Below are 16,276 nucleotides of genomic sequence, written 5' to 3'. Positions count from 1 at the left end.
CTCAAGTTCAATACATACACACAAGGTCACTGACTGTACACACACCACAATACACACACTAGAGCACTGACACCACAAAACACACCGGGGCACTGAGCCTACCCTGTAACCACCATAGGCGGAGCACTGCCCCTACACACACTACACACACCATGCGGTACCACACTCCTATTAAGTACTACTCCTCCCACTATTGACCGTCCGGACTAGTCCCGCCCCGGTATGTCCCTATTGGTCGTTAGACATCACATTGTGGCCCGTGATTGGCTGACCTAATCTGTCCGTCTTCCGGTCCCATCGTAGGCCCTACTGCCTGTCTAAGTTGTAGCGGGCCTGGGCAGAGCAGAGCCGGGGATTTATCCTCGGGAAGTGTAAGGTATTAGCAGTGAGGAGGTGAGCCTGGAAGCGGGGCTATCCTCCCGGAGTGCAGAGAGTAGAGTACCGGAGAAGAACAGAGAGGCCTAGGACAAGGAGGATGAGCGCTGGTATCGCGTTGCTGGCACGATAGCGGTTCCCACACGCCCCCCAGGCCTGCTTCATCCGCCGTCATGCTAATAGAGAATGTGGACGCCTTCAGGACGTGGCTGGCCAAGTTACTGGAGCCCATGTGAGTAGTGTGAGGGGAGGGCAACAAGTCCGGGGAGGAGGGGGTGCACACAGGTGACAGGTGAGCCTTATAGGGAGCCCTCTGCTCCCCTCCATACTGACCTCCATTACCTGCAACGGCCACTCTGCCCTCTTCTCTATACACACAGCACTGCTACACAGAGAGCCCCTCAAATGTTTGCTTTTCCCAGGACTACTGTTGTCATTTATACATTAAAGGCAAACTTTGGGGTTGTTAATCATAATCAACTTTTTATACGCCCCTCCATGCCGCAGCTGTCCCTCGCCGCAGCTAATCAAGATCACATGACCATTGATTAGCGCTGCACTGATATCCATGCCGATACTAAGCATTTGTACTCATGCAAATGCTCCGATGCTAAAACCGATACCTTCAAGTGCGCAGACTGTGACCGCCACCTGTGAACCTCGGTTCGCGTATGTTCAAATTGGATGCATTTTGAACCGCGTCTGATTCGCATGACGTGAACTTGCAGCCATTTTAATGGAGCCGGTTCACATAAATGCGGGCCAGCCACAGCACATCTTTAAAAAGAGTCCGGTACCATTCAGCACGGTTCAGGTGCAAGTTTCATTGTCATACACTGAAAATTCACACCTAAACTGCTGAACAAAGTCCAAACGCAATATTCTCAATGCAAATGTTTCTGAAAATGGCTGTTCAGTACTCCTTGGTGCTGTCATGATCACAGGCTGGAAACTGTAGGCCAGGGGGTCACCAAACTATGGCCCTCCAGTTGCTCAGGAACTACAATTCTCATCATGAACACCACCCATCCAAAAACACAGCGCATGTAAAAAAAATGCAAAATGTACTGGGGAAAATGCATCAGCAGCAACCTGCATAGGCTGTGTGAACCTAGCCTAATGGTGACTCTCATTTACTACAATGGCCAGCGTACATTCCCGCTGACACTTATTAACTCCAGTTAGTCTTTGTTTGGACAGTCCTGTCAAAGTTACAACATCTACCATGTGGAGAAGAGACAGACTTCTAATAAGTGCCTACAACATGCTTTATGAATGCCAGGGATAATGTTAGGTAGGTTATAAGGGTCCTTTCACACGGCACGGTCTATTTTTTTCATCCGCTCAGGACCTTTTTTTTTTTTTTAAAGGGACACGGATGACACTTTGGGGTGTCTGTTTTGTATGTCCGTTAATCATCATCCCATCTGTTTGCGGATGATAAACGGACATGTTGTATGTCTATGGGATTGCGGACGTTAGTGGATGACACCGCTGACATCCGTTTTTGCGTCCGTTGCGTTTTTTAAACGGAAGAAAAATAGGGTTCTCTTCCATCTCAAAAAACAGAGCTGAACAGAAAGGACGCAAATCGGATGTCAGCGGATGGTCATCCGCTGACATTCGCAATCCCATTGACATGCATTATGTCAGTTTTTTCATCTGCAAACATATGGGATGAAAAACGGACATACGGACTGGACTGCCCGTGTGAAAGGACCCTAAGGGGTCAGTTTTTTTAGGCGGATCTGATCGGATCCCCCATTCAGCCCTATGGAGCAGCGAATGTCAGCGGTGACATGTCCGCTGCCATCCGCATCCGATCCTGTCCGTGAAATCCGGACGGATGGAAACCCTATTTTCCATCCGTCCTGGGGATCGGATGAGAGCGGACAGGCGGTCCGCTCTCATCCGATTCCCCATAGAGAGCAGCAGGGGCTGTGACACCTCCCTCTCCGCACTGCAAGCGGAGACGGAGCTGTCATCCGCCGGCTCAGCGGGGATCGCGGATCGATCCCCGCTGAGCAGCACGGATCCGCCTACGGAGGCGGACCGTGTGAAAGGACCCTAAGTATTCTTTAAGCCAAAGATGAGTACCTAAAGTGTAAGTCCACCCTAACACTAAAATCCCTCCATCTACAGACATCCATGATCTAACACTAACCTATCTAGCCCTGTAAAGAAGAAATCCGTATACATACCTTTTTTGAAAGCCGATCCGACCCAGTCTCCAGCGGTAGAAGCTCTGCAGAGGCTGACAATGGCTGTGAAATGAATGTGGAGTGATGTCACCCATAGACTTACTATGGTGTTTGTTGTCAGATGTGTCCTCTGCGCCCGCCTCCACAGTGAAGTCGCAGATGACAGCTCAGCGTGGGATCAGGTCGGATCGGCTTCAAAAAAGGTATATATACTGATTTCTTCTTTACAGGGCTAGATAGGTTAGTGTTAGATCGTGGATGTCTGTAGATGCAGGGATTTTATTGTTAGGGTACACTTAAAACTTTAAAGTGTTACTAAACCCACAATAGTAAAATCAGTTTGTATATGCAGTAAAGCATGCTTGTTATACTCACAGTGGAACCTAAGGGGTTAATCCTCTGCATTGTGTAAAAAGTCTGTTTGATCTCGTCTTCTCTTATCCCCCCCCCCCCTTCTTCCACTGTCCCCAATCCATTTGATGATAGAACAGAGCCTTGGGGGCACTCTGCACATGCTCAGTTTGGTGTGTATTTCTAGAGGTTTTTTGTGGGAAGGTGCATGTGATCAGCACTGTCCAGTCAGAGGGTTAGGGGCTCTGCAGCCTCATTGGACAGTCAGAGGAGAAAGAAAACTCCTCCTAAAAGCTTTAACCAGACACTCATAGAAGTCATAAGACTGTTGTTCTATATTGTTTATGAGAAAAGGTATTTTGCTGTTTATAATTACTTGCATTTCCATGTACTGTGGGAGACCAGATATAGTGAGTCCTTGGTTTAGTAACACTAAGTATGGAAAACAATTGGTCCAGTGATAGCTGGGTTAGGCTTTCATTGATTTGTTAATAATTTAAAGTGTATTTGCGCTTTTATAATCAAATTTGAGAATCCCCCACTTTGTGTTCCCATTAACATAGCATTAGCAGAGACCTTTTACCCTCTGTTAGGGCAAGCAGTGTGCTCATTTAGTTGACAACTGATAATGAAAACCTACCAGCACAACACACATGGTATTAATTAGGGTAAACATAACTCCTCTGCCACTTCCCGAACTACTTGATTACTAACTTGTATTGGGGCTCTTTCACACAGGCGGACCGTTCAGATCCGCCTGTCCGTTTTTTTTTGGCGGATCTGACCGGTCCCCCCCATGCATCTCTATGGGGCATCGGATGTCAGCAGAGACAGTCCGCTGACATCCGATCCGTCAAATCTGGACGGATGGAAACCCTATTTGCCATCCGTCCAGCGGATCGGATGAGAACGGACCGACGGTCCGTTCCCATCCGATTCCCCCATAGAGATGTATGGGGCTGTGACAGCTGTGTCTCCGCACACAGTGCAGAGAACAGCTGTCATTCTCCTGCTTAGCGGGGGATTGGCTGATTGATCCCCCGCTGAGAAAAGCGGAGTCTGTTTGACGGACACACTGTGTGAAAGGAGCCTTGGACTGCATTCCTACAGGTGTTTAGCCACACGGTAAAAAAACCTGTTAGAATGCTGCCTTGCCCTTCGTTACCAGGCAATTTTTCCAGTGGTGTGATAGTTTGGCAATCACTTAATTGCCGCTTTCACTGTCTATTCCAAAATGAAACCTTCTATCTAGCACTTCCTTTCCTTATAACAAATATGATGGTATATCCTCTTGAATTTGTCACAGCTATTTTGCCACAATGTAAAAGTGTTGCTCTTTGTACTCCCTGAATTTGTTGCACATGGTAAAATCAACACAGCAACTGTGCAAGGGTTTCATGCATTTGGGACTTTGTAATATGGTCTTAGTGCCAGTTCACATTTCTGCGATGAGGGAATGCTGCGAATATACAGCGTGTTCCCGCTTCACATCCGCACCCCTGGCAGTTCACACTGCCATATGCGATATGCTAGGGGTGTCAATTAAAAGTTAATGACGCCCCCAGATCAGATCACATATCGCAGTGCGATCTGAAAGTTCGCACAGAATCGGATCGCACTAATGTGAACCACCAGGTGATCCGATTCTGCTGCGGAACAAAAAAAGGGTCCTGTGCGAGTTGGGTGCGAATTCAGCCATACAAACTGTATGGCTGACTCTGTACCGCACAGAGATCGCATGTCATTTTAGGAGCAGTGCGCTCCGAATTACATGAGATCTCTGTGATCGCACAAATGTGAATCGGCACTTACCGCCAGAAAAGTATTGCAGCTGATTTATTGAACAGCCCTGTATATATTTTCTGTAAGCAGAGAACCTGTAGAATACAATGGTGACAGTTGAAAACTTTGTTGCATGATATTTTTGAAACTGTTTATCAAGCTTATTTTTTGGCTGCTGAAAATAGGGTTACCAGCTTTTTTCCAATAATGGCCACCGAAAAACATGCACAATTTTTCCGCAGTTTTGCTGTGTTTTTACTGGGATTTTTTTTTTTTTTGCCCTGGCCCTGATTTTACCACGTTTACGCTTTTCATAGGTCATGTGACTCAAAAATATGTGTCTCAATAAGTGTGTGCGTGTGTGTGTGTGTGTGTGTTCGGGGGTTCCAAGTAACTTTTTTAGCAAAAAAAAAAAAAAAGTTAAGATTTTGTACTTGTAGGAGAGAAGTGTCAGAATTGGCCCAGTAGGCAAGTGGTTAAAAGAAATCTGCTCTAAGAGCAATAGAGGGACTTCCTTTTCTGATCTTCTCATAAAAAAAAAAAAAAAAAAAAAAAGATGCCAGTTGCCTGACTGTCTCCAGCTTCGGTACTGGCCAAAGCATGTTATTGTTTAACTAAAGTCAGATTTAAAAAGGTTCTTCAGTCTGCACTGTAGCCAGTGGTGTATTTAGGTTTTGTGCTGCCCTAGGTCTGACTAAACTCATGCACCCCCTAATTTAAATATGACCCACCCCTTCCTGTTTAAGACCCCCTTCCTGTCATCTGCAAATCGCATCCCTTCCTCTTTAGGCTTCACCAACGCATTGGCTGGTGTGAATGCACCTTAACCACTTGCCGACCAGTCACGTTGACTGTACTGCGGCAAAGTGGCTCGTTATCGTCTGGCGACGTAGACCTACGTCACCAGACATTCCCCTCTCTCGGCGGCGCGGGAGTCGGGCCAGGGGAGGAGCGGCGGTGATCACCGCTGCTCTTCCCCAATCGTCAGGGATCGAGTGTGGAAATCCGCCCGCTTGTGTAAACAAAGCGGGTGGATCTCGTAAGTGACAGGCAGGGTCAGATTGCAAGGTTCAGCATAGCTGAACCTGCGATCTGTCCCTGTGTCACACAGTCCCCTCCCCCCACACACGTTGGCACCAGGCATACATTAACCCCTTGATCACCAATAAAAATTAACCCCTTCACTGCCAGTGTCATTTTTACAGTAACAGTGCATATGTATTAGAGCTGCACGATTCTGGCCAAAATGAGAATCACGATTTTTTAGCTTGGAATAAAGATCACGAGAATATGTCAGGTTTAGATCGTCAGGGGGGGTGAATCGAGATCGCGATTTTCATACGATTAATCGTGCAGCTCTAATATGTATAGCACTAATTACTGTAGTAATGTCACTGGTACCCCCAAAAGTGTCAACAATGTCAGTCAAGGGTCCGATCTGTCCACCGCAATGTCGCAGTCCTGCAAAAAAAATCGCAGATCGCCGCCATTACTAGTTCAAAAAAAAAAACACCAAAAATGACAGAAATCTTTCCCTTAGTTAGTAAACACAATAACTTTTGCGCAAGCCAATCAAAATACACTTATTGCGATATTTTTGGTAAAAAAAAAAATGTAGCAGAAAACAAATTGGCCTAAAATGATAAATTTAGATTTTTACATTTTGGGGGGGGGATTTTCATATAAAAAAAATGTGAGAAATATTGTTGTTTTTTTTTTCAAAATTTGTTGCTCTTTTTTTGTTTATAGCGCAAAAAGTAAAAATCGCACAGGTGATCAAATACCACCAAAAGAAATCTCTTATTTGTGGGGGAAAAAAAGGACATAAATTAATTTGGGTACAGCATTGCATGACCGCGCAATTGTCCGTTAAAGTAACACAGTGCCGAATCGCAAAATATGGCCTGGTCAGGAATGGGGTAAAAGCTTCCGGTCAAAAAGCTGTTAAAAATACGCTCATTGAGAATTTTTTTTTTTTTTTTCTGACATGTAGCTAAATACATTTTGGCCTAAATGTATGACAAAAATTGAATATATTGGATATTTTTTAACTGTCAAAATAGAAAAAAATTGTTGTTTTTCCAAAATTGTCGCTTTTTTTAATTTAATATTGCAAAAAATGAAAATTGCACAGGTGATCAAATACCACTAAAAGAAAGCTCTGTTTGTGGGAAAACAGGACGTAAATTTCGTTTGGGTACGGCGTTTCATGACCGCGCAATTGTCAATTAAAGTCGCAAAGTGCCGAATCGCAAAAAGTGCCCTAGACGTAAGACAGCAAAATCTTCCGGTGGTTAAAGCTGTGTTGAGAGGCTTTTGCTTGCTTAAAGTAGGTTTTTCATACCTATGCAAAATCTGCATTGAGCACAGGTAAATGCAGATCAGAAGGAGGTCAAGTGCACCTCTCAATGAATTCTGAATGATCACTGAAACATCTCAAACTGATGTCAGAACAAATGCTAGTGCTAAGTGATAACAAAAAAGTACTTCCAGTGGTGAAAGTGCTCATATCACCTGCTAAAATCCCCCCAAATGACGTCTTATTGGGCCAGCAGATAGGGCTGGACTAAATCAATATTTTTGGGGTATTGGACATACAATGCGGATCTGACAACACAGGTACCGCTCTTGGCTGTCAGTGCCACTTATCCCAATAGGAACACTGGGGATGGGGATCTGCCTAACTGCAGTTCCATTGAAGGTGGTCATGTGACATTTGCAAACCAGTTTAATAGTCAAAGAAATATGACTCAATCAGGCCAAAAATGAGCCCAAAATATGTCAACACACAGACTAAAAGATCTTTTACCTGTGTATGTTTAATTAAAATTATGTTAAATAAAACAGGATTAACTGGCGTTAAGATGTTCCATTAGAGGAAAACCTAAGACAAATCAGCAGGTTGCAAAAACCATGAGCAAAAGTGTATATATATTTTCCAGCTTTACTTCTCATCCAAAAGACTACAAAAGCCCGGTATGCCACATTGGAGGGTAGGCGGCACATTAGGCTGCTAAGACCTGCTGCCAGTGCCACACTTACTAGTATTGGCGGCCGCCAGTTGTATTTGATGCGGCCGCCGGTCTGTCCAAACGTCAGGCCAGTCATCGGCCGCCGGCCAGTAATTATCATACTGACAGCAGTGCAGCTGCTTTATGGGGACGCCAGACCGATTTGCCTCCTAGGCCCTGCTACCCGGCCCATAAGACTGGCGCAACACAAAGTGTAGCGAAAGCAGGGGGGACTCTTTTCGTGCAGGAACTGTTAAGAGGCTGTTTTTTTTTGTTTTTTTTCGTGCGTTATGCAGCTTTTTTGGTGGGGCCCCCCCTGCAAAGTGCCGCCCTAGGCCTGGGCCAACAAGGTACAGTGTAGGCTGTAGCTGCTGACTTTTCATGTATGGGCACTTACCTGTTCAGGGACCCAGCGCCATCCTGACCCGATCTGTTCTTCGCTGGTTGTTGGGTCCCACAGCCAGCTTTCCACTGCACATGTGTGCTTCACACTGTGCTTTGTGAATGGTCCCGCAGCTTCGTGGGACCTGTGATGTGTCTCAAGAGGTTGCGGGTAGGTATGGGAGGGGGCATAACTTCCAGAAAATGTAGGAGGTGGTACCTGTTGAAACCACCCCTCCCCCCCCCCCCCCCCAAAAAAAAGAAAAAAAAAATGAACCTCCACTATTGTTGGGGGTGGGGGGTTCTTCAGAGTGGAACTTTCCATTTAGAGTGAGGTCCCAGTTTAGACATAAATGGCTGTGTGTTGTTATTTTGAGGGGACAGTAAATGTACACTGTTAGGCTCCTTTCACACGGCCGCTCCGTGTGAAAGCTCCGCTGCGGGACTTTTTTTTTTCCACGGAGCGGATGACATTTCTGACATCCGCTCCGTGTGCCCGCATATCATCCCATCCGTTTGCGGATGATATGCGGACATAATGTAAGTATATGGCACTGCGGATGTCAGCGGATGACACCGCTGACATCCGATTTTCCTTCCTTTCCGTTTTTTACACGGAAGAAAAAATGGGGTTCTGTTCCATTCGTAAAAACGGAACAGAACTGAAAGGAGGAAAATCGGGTGTCAGCGGATGGTATTCCACTGACACCCGCAGTGTTATTCACTTACATTATGTCCGCAAATCATCCGCAAACGGATTGGATGATTTGCGGACACACGGAGCGGCCGTGTGAAAGGACCCTTATACAAGCTGTACACTCACTACTTTACATTGTAGCAAAGTGTAATTTCTTCAGTGTTGTCACATGAAAAGATATAATATTTACAAAAATGTGAGGGGTGTACTCACTTTTGTGAGATACTGGAACTCCTGATCTTCATACTTATTCTGGGTCAGCACCAAAAGTGCATTTTTATCTCAAAGCAAGCACTTTTACTATGGTTTAGTTTGGCTATATCATTGATGGAAATTTGGACTGTCAATTCAAGTTTCAGTTCACTAGTGCTAAAAAAGTAATTTTTATGGCTCCTGATCATTTTGAATGAGTATAATGCTGTTTTTAGAAATGTTTTTTTTTAAGCATCAGTTTACGCTGAGAAGAGTACTGGTTGATTTTGATCATTTAAAAGGGACCTGGGGGCCCATTCACAACACTGCGCAATGGTAATGTGCTTTCAGAAATGCATCAGCTCCTATTTTTAATCTATTGTGGTGTGTTAGGCATCCTTTTTAAATGCAGGGATTGCCTTAATGCATTGCGCTGCAACTGACTGTCCTGTGTGAATGGACCCTAAGGGTAAAATGTTCATGGTCCCATCAGTAGCCCTAAAATCTGAGCCAAAATGCAGTAGACCAGGGGTCTTTAACCACTTAAGCCCCGGAAGATTTTACCCCCTTCCTGACCAGGGGGTATTTTGCGATTCGGCACTGCGTGACTTTAACGGACAATTGCGCGGTCGTGCGACGCTGTACCTAAACGAATTTGACGTCCTTTTTTTCCCACAAACAGAGCTTTCTTTTGGTGGTATTTGATCACCTGTGCGATTTTTTTTTTTTTTTTTTTTTTTTTTTTTTTTTTTTTTTTTTTTTTGATCACGCGCTATAAACAAAAAAAGAGCGTCAATTTTGCAAAAATAACAATATTTTTCACATTTTTTTATATGAAATTCCCCCCCAAAAAAAAAGTAAAAATATAAATTTTTTAAAATTTTCGGCCAATTTGTTTTATGCTACATATGTTTGGTAAAAAAAAATCGCAAAAAGCGTATTTTGATTGGTTTGCGCAAAAGTTATCGCGTTTACTAACAAAGGGAAAGATTTTTGTCATTTTTGTTTTTTTTTTTTAACGCGTAATGGCGGCGATCTGCGATTTTTTTTTTTTTTTTTTTTTTTTTTTTTTTTTTTTTGCGGTACTGCGACATTGGGGCGGACAGATCGGACCCTTGACTGACATTTGTGACACTTTTGGGGTTACCAGTGACATTTCTACAGTAATCAGTGCTATACATATGCACTGTTACTGTAAAAATACACTGGCAGTGAAGGGGTTAACTTTATTTGGAAGGGAGGGGCTGTGTGTGTCCCTAGGGGCGTGCTTTCTACTGTGATTGGCTGTGGGTTGAGCTGTAAGGACACTGATCAACGGATCTACATACTAGATCCGTTTTATCAGTGTCTTTACAGCGAGGAGAATGACAGGCAGCTTGTTTACACAAGCTGCCTGACATTCTCCCTCTCCCCCGCCGATCGCCGAGTGACCGGCTGACATCGGGTCCGCTGGTCACACGCGCGGGGGGGTCCGTGACCACGCCTCCGGGGGCGCGCGCTCGCTCCCTAGACCCTCACAAGCTAGTGACGTAGCCCTACGTCACTTTGCCTGTGAGGGGCTGACTGCCGACGTAGATCGGCGTTAGGCAGTCGGCAAGTGGTTAACCTATGGCCCTCCAGTTCAAGAACTACATTTCCCATCATTCCTTGTCATATCTGTGAATGTCAGAGTTTTGCAATGCCTTATGGGATGTGTAGTTCTGCAACAGCTGAAGGGCCGTAGTTTGAGGATCCCTGCAGTAGACTACACAAAAAAAAAACTTACATAAAAATACATATCAGATTTGCAGCACTCTACCAGTTGCCCAAGCTGGGAGGATGCTTCTTCTTTGTAAATTGCTTTCCAGTCAATTTAACCGTAGTTGGTGTACCACCTGTTCATGTCATGACTGTCTCTCTATACAGAATACTCATGTGCTTTGCAGGTTTAGGCCTTGTGATATTATACGGGTCTTTAAGTAATGGATTTATAACTAAAGTACTTTTTTATTCGACTTTTTTTTTTTTTTATACAGCCGGTTTATTTTGTGTTTATTATAGCACTGGGCCCTGGTCATTCATCAAGAAAATATTATACTGGTTAAAAGAAAAAAAAAAAAAAAAACTTGGTGCTTACAGTGTGATAAATGGTATTTCTGACACACTCCTATGTTTGCTGCCCTTGTCTCAGGGCCAACACGACTAGTGTTTCAGATTGAGTTTGTCACCACCTGTCATTCTCCATGTGGCATGCTTGTCTATAAACTCCCTATTCACTGATCTAAGGCACAGTAATCCCTACCATGCAGTGCATTTTACTGTACAGTAGAGAAACATGAACAGTTATATGTGAGGTTTTACTATGCATTTGAGTGTAATGGTGTTGTTATTTACTTGTATATAGTGTGATTCAACGCATGCCTGCTTTCCTAGGGCTGCGCTAAAATGCAGACCTTCTGCATTTTATCGCAGCGCTCTGTGCCAATTCGCATGACACTGTATAGCCACTTGTCACTTGTTACCAGATGCAGCTTGTCACTTGCCACCCTCGTTGCATTGGCTGGGTCCCAGAGTAATGGTGGGCGGTGAGAGATGATGTAATCTCCCTACTGGCCTGCCGCATCTGTGACAGCAGCCTTTGTGGCAGTGAGGGCGGAACAGCGGTGATGCGGGGCAGGCAAAGAGAGATGTCACCCACCGCACCTGTGACAGAGCAGCTTTCACGGCCTGGCTACTGAGAGGCCACCGACTGGCACAGGTCTGGTTGTTGGGGACCCCCAGCCTCATGTGACAAGCAACTTTTTAGAGCAAATGCATTTGTTTCCATTTGGGTTCCTGAGTGAAGTTGACAAGTGTGCTCTTGCAAACTGTCAGCCTTCTCTTAGGGCCTGTTCACACTGGAATGCAGTGTGGGAGAGCCGTGTTCCTGCAATGCCCTTTCGATCTGCTGCAGGCGTCATTTCAAGTTGACACCCCAAACTCTGGTCGCAGATGCATTGCATTGGCCCGCACAAGATTGCATGGTACAAAAGTACCATGTGATGCAGTTGTTGCAGGTTTCAAAAAGTAGTGCATGCATTACTTTAGGTGCGGTGTGATTTCAGCCCATTCAAAATGAATGGGGCTGAAATCTCACTGCACAGAACTGTTCCTGTGCACTTCACTTGCAGTTCCTAGTGTGAATTGGCCCTTATGAGACCCCCAAAATATTTGTCTGTCTCCTTGTAAATTTTACATAATCTACTCTGATTGTTTATTGCTTGCGCTTAAAGCAGTTGAGGTGTCTAAAGGGTCCGAATGTCGGGAGACTTGGCTGGTTAAACAAAATGGGCTGTCATTCGACCCATGTGTATGCCACGCTGTCCGACAGATGTGTATGCCACGCTGTCCGACAGAAGCCGGAAAAAACAGCAGCCGTCCAAATCCCGATCTCAGCCAATAGAGAGCACTGATCAGAGTGTTCTGGGGGGGGGGGGGGGGGGGGCACTTGCCTGTTAGAACATAGCAGCTCAGCAGGGGAGATCGCTGTACTAACTGTGCATAGTTTGTCAGCTGTGTGGTGATGTTTTTTTTTTTTTTTTTCAACCCGCTGGATTGAACGAAAAGAAAAAAAAAAACTCTAACACCAGGCTTAAAGAGGTTGTAAATCTGAGAATTTAAAAAAAAAAAAAAAAAAAAAAAAAAAACGAACACGTGAAAGAGAAACACATAATGAGCTAGTATGCATCGCATACTAGCTCATTATGAAATACTTACCTTAGAACGAAGCCCCAAAGTGCCGATCGCTCACCTCTCTCATGGGTGACATGTTGTGTCGCCCTTCTTCCTGGTTTGCGGCATCCAGCCATCTGATTGGCTGGAGCCACGATGACGTCATGCACGGGAGCCGACGGTCACGGGGCTCTGAAGGAACGGCACGAAGCGGCCGTTCCTTCAGTGCGCATGCGCCAGTGATGTCACTGGCTGCATGCAAAGTAAATATCTCCTAAACGGTACATGTTTAGGAGATATTTACAGTACCTATAGGTAAGCCTATATTAAGGCTTACCTATAGGTACAAGTTGCAGAGGAGGGTTTTAATTCTTCTTCAAGTCAGGCCTTCTCATCGTAGGAACCGTTTGTGCTCAAAATGCCCAAATACAATGCACATGGTTGGGTTGTTGGAGTTGGACTTGTCTGCTCTGTGCAAGGATATTGCACAGAGCAGTCCCTTCCTCTTTTTCATTCCCCTGCTGCCGCTGTCTGCTCTTCTTGTCTGAGTTCTCCCTTAGCAAGCCCTGCACTGGGGTGGCTCCCATGTGGGCACCCTCCCAAGTCGGGCCGTGTGCGTTCATAGACCTACAGCACGGCTCGGCCACTCCCCCTTCATCACGGGATTCGACTGACAGCAGCATCTGCTGCTGCTAGAGTCTCCTGTGTGAGAAGAGGAAGAGATGGAGAGCTTGGATGTGTTTAGGGGCAGGGGGCAGAAACCCATTATTGGTTTTATACCCAAATGCAAGAAGGTAAAAAAGCCTTTTGTGTTTAGAACCATTTTGCATTTAAGCTCCTTGAAGGGACAATATGTAATGTGCTAAATAAATACTTGTAATACATAAAATAAAGCTGCCCTTCAGAGTAATGGACCAGTATGGAGTCTCAGGAGGTGAGAAGGGATTGAGCTACTCGTCAATCCCATAAGTAATTGGGAAGCTTACTCTGAGAGAGGACCTGTTGACCTACCGGTGCAGGCTGTGTGCTGACACTTTACTGTTGTCACCAGATCTAGTCAGAACAGGAAGAAACTGTTACATGTAAATATGGGAAGAACGTATTGGATTGTGTTATGGTACTCACAATAATATTCATCTTTTTTCCTTTTGTTATGATAGATGTGATGCAGATCCTACAGCTCTTGCTAATTATGTTATTGCCTTGGTAAAGAAAGACAAGTCAGATGAGGAGCTTAAGGCCATTTGTGCTGACCAATTGGATGTTTTCCTACAAAAAGGTAAAGGGGTGTGTGTTTTTGTGTGGTGTGTTTTTTTTTTTTTTTTTTTTTTTTATTGTTTATGGCATTTCCTTTTTAAAGTGGTTGTAAAGGCAGAAGTTTTTTTTATCTTTAATGTATTGTATGCATTAAGATAAAAATCCTTCTGTGTGTAGCAGCCCCCCTAATACTTTACTTAAGCCCAATCTCTATCCAGCCATGTCCATGAGTGTCTCAGCAGCCTGGGACACTCTCTCCTGATTTGCTAAGACACAGCAGCGGCACCATTGGCTCAGTTAGCCAATCAGGAGAGGGAACAGGGCCAATTGGCAGCTCCATGTCTGAATGAATACACCGAGCTGCAGCTCAGCTCGGGTGCCCCCATAGCAAGCTGCTTGTTTTTCGGGCACTCGACAGGAGGGAGGTTTCAGAAACTCCAGCCAGGAACCCGAGAAGAGGAGGATTGGGGCTGCCCAGTGCAAAACCACTGCACAGAGGAGTTAAGTATAACATGTAGCACATAACAAGTAGCGCACTTCCCTACGTAAACCACTGTGTTACGCGGACACTTAAGTGGACGTTGAAAGGGCAGCTTTACATGGACACCAAATGGGTTGTAAGTAGAAAGGTGACCTCAATGTGTTTTAAAACAGGAACCGAGAACTGAATTTCATCCTCCTGGCTGTGCGTTCTGGCAGAAGTGTATTAATTAAAAAAGTAGAAGACAGGTAAAACAGTTGGATTTCTTTTCAAGTAATCAGTATAGAAATGCAGCACTCTTCCAAATCCGTGTACCCAATATACCAGTTCCGGGCATTTTTTTTTTTTTTTAGCAGTATGCCAAAGCAAAGTCAGACGGATTCCTGCACAACCAGGAGAATGGTTCGAGAAATTCGAGAAATCAGAGCTTTAATGTGTTTTGCACTGTTCTCCGTGCTTTCTTAACAGTATGAAACTACATAAATTTTAGTATTACTTATCTGTGCTAAACAACCTATTTATTAACCCCCTTTATTATAGTTACTTAACTTAACATATACTAAGAATCTTTCATTATGTGCTTTAATATCTATACATTCTGTTAACTATACATTTTTTTTTCCTTGCAATCTGAGATGTGACAATCATAGAATGTTTCACTAAAATTATTCCATGGATAATTAAATTCTAGCCCTTTTTTTTTTTTTTTTAAATACCCTTTTAAAGCAGCATTAAACCTAAAACCGAGTGTAATATATTGCAGCTTACCCATTATTAGATGAGATGGCTGCACAAATTACCCCCCCCCCCCCTCTGCTTTCCCCTGGTGATCTGGCCAGTAACACCTGTATTAGAGTGCCTCTACTCTGGATGGAGTACAGGGGGCACATTTGGTCAGCAGCATTGTCAGTCTGGGGGGGGGGGGAGTGATAAATGTACTTATGTGCAGATTTTAATACATCAACAAATTGAGGCCAAACTCCAGCTAATACTTAATAAGCAGATACAGCAAACATTTTTTCTCTTTTGTTCATTGACGGACACAGTTCCTGATTCTTTTTAACGATTGGGTTATACTGCCCCCCCCCCCCCCACAGGAGTAGGACACTAGGCAGGAAAAAGCTTGACTACGCCTATGGGCAGTCCCAGGGGGTATACACACACTCTCAGCTATAGGCACTCTGCCTAGTCAGGAGTAAGGAGCTAGTTCTTTGCTGGGATCTCTGGTCCTGGCGATTTTTTTAATGGAATTTTTTCCTATCTTTGTTATTTTGTTTCTGTGAGAATCTACAATCAATTGCCAGACTGGTCGATGGACAGGATAATCTAGACCTAGAGGGTCCCCCCAGTCTGGCCAGCGAGCGCGCGCATGCCTAAGCTCCACGCTAGGTCAGCCACGACAAAGTGGCACTGGAAGGGGGCTGGCCTACAAGATAAACATCTCGCGAGGATCTGGCCCTCGGCCTGAGTCACAGCGTTCCTCCTGGCCGACAGCCACCCACGTTCCGATGGAGCGGTGGTCTGTCCTGAGTGGGGCCCACTTCCTAGTATGATAAGTAGCTGCCCCCCCCCCTACTCCTGTAGAGTTTTGGGGTGGATGTTGGCCCCTCCCTGGGATGGTGGGACCCCCAGGTTCTCTCCCTTCACCCTCCCAGCCCCTTTGAAACTTTTGGTGGTCACTGTGTGTCTCCATTCTCTCCGCCCCCCCCCAAGTGAGGTTATGAGCTGGCTGTTGCCACATGCTCTTAAGGGGGCTGGTTGGAGTTGCTGCTAAACAGGTTTTCTCTTACATCCTCTGACAGTCGCAGCCCACTCATACAGTCTTCACCAATGGGTATTGACCTCTTAGCCACAGGAG

General features: G+C 45.0%; 1 protein-coding gene across 1 annotated transcript in view; it reads left to right on the top strand.

Moving 5' to 3' along the window:
• Nucleotides 1-294: 294 nt before the first annotated feature.
• Nucleotides 295-16,276, top strand: part of LOC309553254 (RNA-binding protein 27-like) — a 186,821-nt gene continuing 170,839 nt past the window's right edge. Inside the window, exons 1-2 of the mRNA XM_082254244.1 lie at nt 295-607; nt 13,841-13,959. Of these exons, the coding sequence (XP_082110370.1) occupies nt 549-607; nt 13,841-13,959 (178 nt within the window). The 5' untranslated portion in view covers nt 295-548. The remainder of the gene's footprint in view (nt 608-13,840; nt 13,960-16,276) is intronic.

This window comes from Pelophylax lessonae, assembly GCF_965119305.1.
Source record: "Pelophylax lessonae genome assembly, chromosome: 4".
Taxonomy (NCBI): Eukaryota; Metazoa; Chordata; class Amphibia; order Anura; family Ranidae; genus Pelophylax; species Pelophylax lessonae.
Note: the sequence above shows the minus strand (reverse complement) of the source record. Positions and strands in the feature narration are given on the sequence as shown.